The 8,715-nt window shown below is 38.2% G+C and overlaps 1 protein-coding gene across 1 annotated transcript in view; it reads left to right on the top strand.

Annotated features, from left to right (window-relative positions):
• Positions 1-3,308: 3,308 nt before the first annotated feature.
• The window catches only part of LOC103907272 (semaphorin-5A), a gene marked incomplete at its 5' end in the record, with an annotated part of 172,861 nt that continues 167,454 nt past the window's right edge, over positions 3,309-8,715 (top strand). Inside the window, one exon of the mRNA XM_009289418.1 lies at positions 3,309-3,371. Coding sequence (XP_009287693.1) covers positions 3,309-3,371 — 63 coding nt within the window. The remainder of the gene's footprint in view (positions 3,372-8,715) is intronic.

Genomic DNA, 8,715 nt, shown 5'->3' with positions numbered 1-8,715 from the left:
CCACATTGAAATGACATTTAACTTGAGAGTTTTCCACCTGTCTTCCCCCTGTATATTACCAGTAGGCTGTGTTGGATATCTGAATTTCCATTTTGTGGGAAACTCCTCCAGATTTCCTGAAAGTTAGAAGAAAAAAGATAGCTATGTATAGAAATGTTTGTCTATACCTGCTCTTTTCATTTAATCAGCAATAGGACATATGTATGCATTACTGAACTATGCGGGAGCCTTAGGGACCAAAGTACAACAGTTTGAAATACTCGGCTCTCTTCAGATGCTTTGTAATATTCTTCATTTGCAGCCTGCTCTGTTATTGTCTCCTCCAGCAGTGGAACCCAGGGCTATAGGACTATAAGTACACTGGATTTCAAAGATGGCACTTAGCTTTGCCACCAGTGTGTCTGCACTTATTTCTTGTCCAGACAGTATTCCTCCTTTGGCATATGTTGTCATGAACAGGGTTTTCCCAGAGAGTTTGCCATTTGGTTAGCTTGCAAGCATATGTATTTATATATAGTTACAGTAGTTTATCCTATTTGGGTCCTTGTATGTGCTGTTAACTATGGTATCCAGAAATATTACATAATGTTTTAATATTTAATATCTTTATTTAAATCTATGCATTTTGTGGATGTCAAAGAAAGAAAAGAAAGTTTATTTTCAGTTATGCTAATAATGGTATTAGTGGTTTTGTGATGTGGTGGTAAAATTATTAATATTTAATATTTGAGAGGTCTAGCTAAGACGTTTATCCTAACTAAAAGAACATTCAACTAAAAGCTAACAGTCTGTGATTGCTTCCAACTCACCATTTCTGAGCTAAGGTAATACTGGGTGTGCCACTCCTACAGGCTCCACCAAGAGCCATATCTCTGTATTGTCACGTTATTTACTGTTTGATTCCTTCGTAGAAGTGTGGCAGTTAGCAAGCTCCTTAAGGAGTCCATCCCTGCCAGGGATGGATACCTGGCTTTGCTAACATTAAAAATACCGTTTTTCTTCACCTCTTTCTTTTTTTCTGAAACAGTATATAGGCTGGGTCTCTGTGATCACTTGGCAGAGAACAGGGGAGCAAAGGGGGAGATGCTGTCCCAGTGTTCTCTCACTATGGTCGGAGTTAATAAAGCTTCTGCCTGACTTGGCCTAAATTTTACTTGCATTATTACGCGCTTGGAGTTCCCAGATTCTCCAACTATGACCTGCTTGCAGAGATGCATTGTATGCTTTCCTCAGATTTCATGGAAAGCTTGAAGAACTGTCACTTTTGGCTTCTGAATTTCCCATCTCCAAAGTCTGTTGATTTTCTTTTCCAAAACTTTCAGTGCCTGAGAAATACACTTAATTTGCTTGGTTTGTGACATTGTGTAATTTTTGCATTTCACATCCTTCTCCTTCAAATTACTCTTTTACCGTGGACTTAAAGCCAATTGAAAGCTGGGTATTTTGTCACTGAAAATTGATTTATTGATAAACATTTTATCTTTAATCCAATCTTTCTGTCTTCTTACTTCCTGCTGTTCATGCTTGGCATGTTCTCAGTTCAGCTTTGGAAAGAGCTTTCCTTCAAACCTTCCTTTGAAGCACGCGTATGCCACTAAATCTTTCTACTCTGACTTCTGACTGACACTCTTGTGTTTCTCCAGGCATTTGACATTTTTTGTGTTGTTTAAAGATAATATATTCAGTATCAGATACTTGTATCTAGTGCCATATAACATATAGGTTCAGGGTGCCCGAATGGATTGATTAGGAATTTACGTTGATCATCCAAGAGCAGTCTTTTGTACTGTGATCTCCGTTATGGACATAAATCGCTTTTTGCAATACAGAGTCAAAAGAGTTAAGTCATTGCTGCTTTTTTGTCTAACACATTGCTGCTTTTTTATCTAACTCAGTATGAGATTTCTTTCATGCTGCTATATACAGTTTGTTATAAACGCTAGGGTCATTCGCAAGCGGATTCTTCCAGAAGTTTTCAATATATGCCCCAATATGCTGTAGTCGTTCATCTGCAAAAGCAAACACTGTGAATGAGAAGGTTTGGGGTGGAGAAAGAGAAGTAATGGCATTAGTTTTTATAAATCTTTTTTTTCCCTGAAATGAAAAAGCTCATTCTTGGGCTTGTTGAAACACAAATCAAAGAGTACTGCATAGTATACTCTGAAGGCATTTTCCCCTTTAGTTTAAATAGACTTTCACCCTATTATTTTTATTAATTATAGAGTCTACTTGCTATTAGTATAGTCTCCATTAAAAAACAGGTACAAAAAATTACCTATATTAAATCTGAATGAATGGTCTTTCATTATTTCCTGGTAAATAAAAATGAAGAAGCTGCGGTTTCAATAATTAAGCAGCAGTGGTTAGTTTGGAAATCTCAATTCTTCCTGATAAAATGTATAGTGCTTTGTGGCATTTTTATCTAAAGAACACATGGATGTGCACTGTCAAGGTGAAAGAATGCAGAATGATTTAAAATGCACTCTGACTACACAGCATATGCAGGCATTCAAATATGTGCATGTATTGGGACATAAACACCAAGCATACAACCTGCTCCACTGAACAATAGAGTTCATAAGTCATAGCTGTTGAATGTTAAATATGGAACTAATTGGAGTTAACTCATGCAGTGAAACTGTAGTAATGCAGACTAGGCGTTACAGTCCTGGCATAAATCTGTTGAAGCAGAGACAGCTCAAAAATGAGGATAAATTGCTTCTGCTTTGCAGTGCTCCATTTCACTGTTGTCTTCTATGTGTTTGCCCATTGCTCCTTTCTCTGAACAGATGTTTTAGTCCTTCTGACTAGTGCTGCAGTCATACCTTGAGAAACTAAAATTTCCATTTGATGCTTGAGATAAATATTGCAAAAACAGCAACAGGGCACATTTTCCTACAGCGCAAGGTCTCTCAGCAGAGCTGACCTCAGATGCTGTGTTGATGCAGCCCAACTCTGCTGGGGAGAGAGGCTCAGCCTTTCTCTGTGTTCCTAACTGCTTACCTTAATAGGACTCATACAAAAGTGGCTAAATAGCATCAAATGTGATTGTGGTTATTTCTCCTGTAGCGGTAGGTACAGTGAATCATGGGGATGGCCAGCTTCACTTCGGGTTAAGACACTGAAAAACCATCAGCAGCAAAACGACATTTCTAAGGAGAAAAAGCTTGTAAGGAGATTATGGGTAGAATCATCCACAGCTAAGCATCAGTATGCCTGAAGCACATATCTCAAGCATGGGCTTAGATAGCTCTGAGGTTTATATTTCTGTGTTCCTTGCATTTCTAACTAATTCCTGTTGGTTGCAGGCAGTGGAATGGCAATGTGATGAAGCTACTAAAAAAGCCTGTTACAGTAAAGGCAAATCAAAGGTAAGCATGAGACAGCTGTTCTGCTTTAATAAAATTTATATGTTAATAGCAGGTATAATTCAGTGTATAAATCTCTACCTTATGCATTTTTACTGTCTCCCTTTCTGAAGAGAGTTGCAGGAAAGGAGTCTGACACTGATTGTAAGCACAGGAAAAATACCATAATAAATATAAAAAAACCATAAAAAATACAGGTAGTGTGGGGTGTGAGGTACAGTCACGTGATTCTTTTCTGAAATGATCAAGAACTTTAGTTTCCAACAATTCTCTTTTTACACTCTACAACTTGTCATCTGTAATGGGCTGTATTCTCATGTCATTTTCAGTGGTGTAAATCCTGAATAACTGTGTAATTACTTTGTAAAATCCTCAATTTATTTCCCTGTGTTTTAGATGCAATTTTAGGAACATTTATTTTTCATATCTACTGATGCTATGAAGAAAATAATATGAAATTCACTAACTTTTTAGACATGGGACTTGATATATTTTTAGTATGCAGAACCGATTCCTTATCTGGCCAACTACAATTTCTTTTGTTCAGCGCAGGTAAGTGCAGTGCTCAGATGGAACCTGTACGGATGCTGTGTTCTTTAGTGGCTGTCCTCAGCTGAAGCTAGTTATCAAATTAATTATAAAAGCAGTTAGAAATGCATGCAATCTATGTCTGCAATTATTATACTGTTTAATGACTAAAGTTAATTGAGTTAAAACGTAAAGGGAAAACACATCAAGAGCGATAACTACAGAAGAGCACACTTGCTTTCAGGACCAACGTTCGGTAGAACATGTCAACATACGTTATTGATGTGCAAAACTCAAAAAAACCCAAGCTTCAAAAACGTATGCCAAATGCTTCTACCATCTAGTAGAGGAGGAGTCTCTTTCTGCATAGTCATCTAATCACTGACTTTTTAACTTCTCCCATTAAACAGTTCATTTCCAGCTTTTTTTACTAAGTGCTGGAAAATAATGTTGCAGTGTACCCTTGGCCTATCCATTTCTGTTTGAGATTAAAAAGGAGAGAATGGCCTCACTTCCGAAGCAGGGCCATGTTATACTGTGAGGAGAGAAAAAGATAGAATTACTTGGGAAAAAAAGCAAGTGTAGTGAATGTGCAGTGTAAAACTTCATGCATGGAAGATGATTGTCTTTATGGAGAAACATCTTTCGCTGTAGAAATGAGTTTACAGTACTGGGAAAAGGCATTAAGAATGGTGTTATATTCTTTGTCCTTTCCCTATCCCTTTCTTTCCATCCCAGTGTCGGAAACGTATTTAAGAGTTACTGGTCACTAGCTATTAAGGTGCAGGATTTGCGAGGTATATAGAAAAGGTATTAGCTAGAGAAAAGAAATGGGTTAGATTTTACTTAAAGATTTCTAACTTGAGTAGACAAATTCTGGTGACTTAAGTTATGTGTGAAGGCTTTAACGGCAGAAATAGCATCTAGCAAGTGTTCTGATCTACAATCTTACTTGTCAGTTTGTAGAGAGAAAAAGAACTTCTGGGACTTCATACTTTAAGCAAATGTTTCATTTTTTAAGTTGTAATTTCTCCCTAGAAGATTTATGCTTCTTCATGTAATATATCCCTCAAGCCTTCAGCCTTACTGTTCAGATGACAGTACTCTGAAGTAGGAGAGCATGCTAAAGTGACAATAGAATATGACAGGTTGCATTGATCAAGGTGCATATACAGTAGAAACTATCATGGTAGGAATGCAGTGTGTAACTAAAAGTTCATGCCTCTGTTTTACAGTGATTTTCCAAGTTTAAAACGGTGAGAATAACATTGAGTTTGTCTGAAAGTCACAGTGCAGTGACTGTGATCTAACATGATGGATGAAAGTAATGGTACATTTGAGACAGTAGTAGTGTACTTTTGAATATTATGTTTACAATACTGTTTGTGGTGTAAAATCCACATTCAATTCAACAATGCAGAAGCATATGTTTCTATTGAATAATTTTGCTAGGACAAATACTCAACACTGGTGAAATGCATTTAAGAATGGACCTTAGTGTAGTACTGTTGTGGTTTCACCTCAGTCGGCAACTGAGCACCACACAGCTGCTCACTCACTCCCCCCTCCCCGGTGGGATGGGGGAGAGAATTGGAAGAGTAAAAGTGAGAAAACTCGTGGGTTGAGATAAGAACAGTTTAATAATTGAAATAAAATAATAATAATAATAATTATAATAATATACAAAACAAGCAATGAACAATGCAATTGCTCATCACTCGTTGACCGATGCCCAGCCAGTCCCCGAGCAGCGGCCCCCCCCGGCCAGCTTTCCCCCAGTTTATGTACTGAGCATGACGTCACATGGTATGGAATGTCCCTTTGGCCAGTTGGGGTCAGCTGTCCTGGCTGTGCCCCCTCCCAGCTTCTTGTGCACCTCCAGCCTTCTCAGTCGGTAGAGCATGGGAAGCTGAAAAGTCCTTGACTAGTGTAAGCATTACCTAGCAACAACTGAAGCATCCATGTGTTACCAACATTATTCTCATCCTAAATCCAAAACCCAGCACTGTACCAGCTACTAGGAAGGAAATTAACTCTATCCCTCCTGAAACCAGGACAAGTACATAAATGCAGATTTTCATTCATGCTCTTCAAACCCTTTTGAAGAAGCTGGTGATTGGAAGTTATGCTGTCACTGTAAAATAGTATACACACTATTCTAATAATGACCTCTGAGATTGTTTCTTAGTATTGTTATTAGTTGGATAAAGATTTAGTGTTTCATTTGTATCCATAGCCTTGTTCCTCATTCACAATCTAGATGAGAGGTACAGTCCTCATATTTCATTACATTTGAAGGTAATCCTGGGAGGAAATAGTTCTTTCTTATTGTTACCATAGGGCTTTTTTTTGGTGTGCAGACTTTGTGGCCTGAAAGCTTCATGTAGGAGTTGCTGAAGAATGCAGAGATCTTGACTGAGGCAACCTACCCAGCTGGAACGACAACTGTCTTTCTGAACTTTTCATGCCTCTTTTGCTTTCATTGGTGTGATCGAGGTTAAAATCAAAGGATAAATTTAAGGCCAGAGAAAGGATAGCCTAATGATATTTGTCTTTTATTGCCTTATGTCCAAGACTAAAACAAGGTCACTATACTCTCTGTATAAGGAGGACTTATGCATGCAGATGAGGAAAGCACCTGGTCTGTGGCGTGCTCCTCTTCCTAGTCAAACCACAAAAGCCTTCCCCTGGGAAAACTGGGAATTATCAGACCAGGAGGAATTCACTCCAGTGCTACAGTGAATTGTTCCTCTTCAGAGGAAATCCCCTGGGAGACACAATTCCAGTTACTGTTATCAAAAAGACTGCTTGCTTGCTTCTTGTTGTATAAATAGGTCCAGCCCAAATTGGAGAGTTGCTGGGGGCTGCATTTCTGTAACATTTCTCAGGGTGACTTCAGATTTCAGGGCAGACACATGTGTGACTGTAGGGAAGGGACAGGAAAGATTGGAGACAAACTATACAGGGCCAGCCCAGTCTGTGGTGAACGAGAGGTGAGGATTACAAGGATGGTTGTGGGTAAGTTATTCATTCAAATCCTGGTTTCTCTTGAAGCTCTGCTGCCCACAGATTAGCATGGGGGCAGTGAGTTCAGGCAGCAAAACTCAGTCAGTTTCCTGATGGAGTGCCCTGAAACCAGAAGCTAGCTTTGAACCCTGAAGCAACTCCAGTAGTTTTGAGATAATGGTCAGTTTAACACAACTCTTTTTTTTGTTGTTCTTGAGAAAGAAGCTGCACAGAATTTTTGCCTCTAGCTGTTAGCAGTAGTTGTTGTTTGAGGTTTATGCTGTAGGAGCCAACGAGGGAAAAGAGCTGAAGGGGAAAATACATGGGGACATCTGTCACATTTGACAGTGTAACGCACACTTGACTTTTGAAGGCTGATGTTTGTTACTGAAACTTCAGACATTTATCCACCAATTTAAGCTGTTGCTTAAAATAACTAATGGCTCCAGGAGCGAGCCAGACAAAATTATGTCCTTGTGGCCAGCATGCATTAGCATTTAGAAGTCTAAAACACCACACATGGTTAAGAGAATAAATTTGCCATTCAGACTGGCACTTGTGGTAGGGACTGTTATAAGTCCTGTTATAAGACTGTTACAAAGGAAAAATATAAATACACATGGTAAAGATACAATAAACCAAAGAGAGATTAAAAAAAAATATATAATTGAAGTAAAGTCTCTTATCCCGTGTTTATTTAAGATTCTAATGGCTGCGTGTGTTAGCATCTGAACTTTCAATAAGAGTATTAAAAAATTAAACACAGATGTGTTTAAAATGTTAGCCTACACAAGAAACATTGCTGCAAACGGATAATCATATGCAGCCAGGTTGTCCTTGAACTGTCAAGTTGGTCTTAAACTTAGCAACCTAGCCTGCTTGGCTGCTGAGTTGTTTCTAATAGTTGTATTTTGTTTCAGGTATGCTGATATAAAAGTAGAAAGTACGTCGTAAATGAATGACTTTCTTTCATATTTTTATAGGAGAATAGGAAAGTATGTGGCATAGAGGTCAAGATGAAATGGAGAATAAGACTACGTAAAAGATGACCACCAAAGCTCCAAACTAAAAAAACCTTTGGTTTTGAAGTCCTTTGCATTCACCAATGCCACTTCTACAACGCACACCTCTTTTGTGCACATCTAAAAAGTGAACCAGCTGAGCTTGACTCCAGAGCTAGAAAAGTGTATCTGAACAATTCAAATGACTAATTAATGGAGTCCTTTTTCAATATGTTTTTGGGTGGTGATTGTTTTATTCCTGACTTTTTTTTTTATTATTTGTTTTGTGTTATTGTGGATTTGTCGTATGAAGAAAATAGCCAATTGTAAAAGCTGTTTTTTCAGTTTTGATTTTGTTGTACTATATACCCAACAAAAAATTGATATGAGATATCTTATTTGTCCTGTTGCAGTATGGATTGTTGTGAAGTTGGCACAGGACTTGGCAACATTAAAGAGAAGAATCTTGTGAATCCCAGGAATGTCAGAGTTTAAAAAATTAACATTATTTTTGAACAGAAAGAGTGGGTGATCAGCGTGCAAGTAATTTGGCAATGGCACTATTTCAGGGAGCTCTGGAATATGAAGAGGAGAGGTTGGAGGGGTTGTAATGTCAGTACCCACTTATTTTTCCTACACGTACATTCCATGGCTTGCTGCAAAGGGCAGGATGGAAACAGCCCAAAGAATAAATTACTGTGTTATATTCTATGAACCCCCCTGAGCACCCTTCTCACAAAAAAAAAAGGAATTGTCACCTTTTTTTTTTTTTTTTTTTTGGTGTGTTAAAAAAACCCAACACCGGGGAACCA

This window comes from Aptenodytes forsteri, unplaced genomic scaffold, assembly GCF_000699145.1.
Source record: "Aptenodytes forsteri isolate BGI_AS27 unplaced genomic scaffold, ASM69914v1 Scaffold397, whole genome shotgun sequence".
In the NCBI taxonomy this organism is placed as follows: Eukaryota; Metazoa; Chordata; class Aves; order Sphenisciformes; family Spheniscidae; genus Aptenodytes; species Aptenodytes forsteri.
Note: the sequence above shows the minus strand (reverse complement) of the source record. Positions and strands in the feature narration are given on the sequence as shown.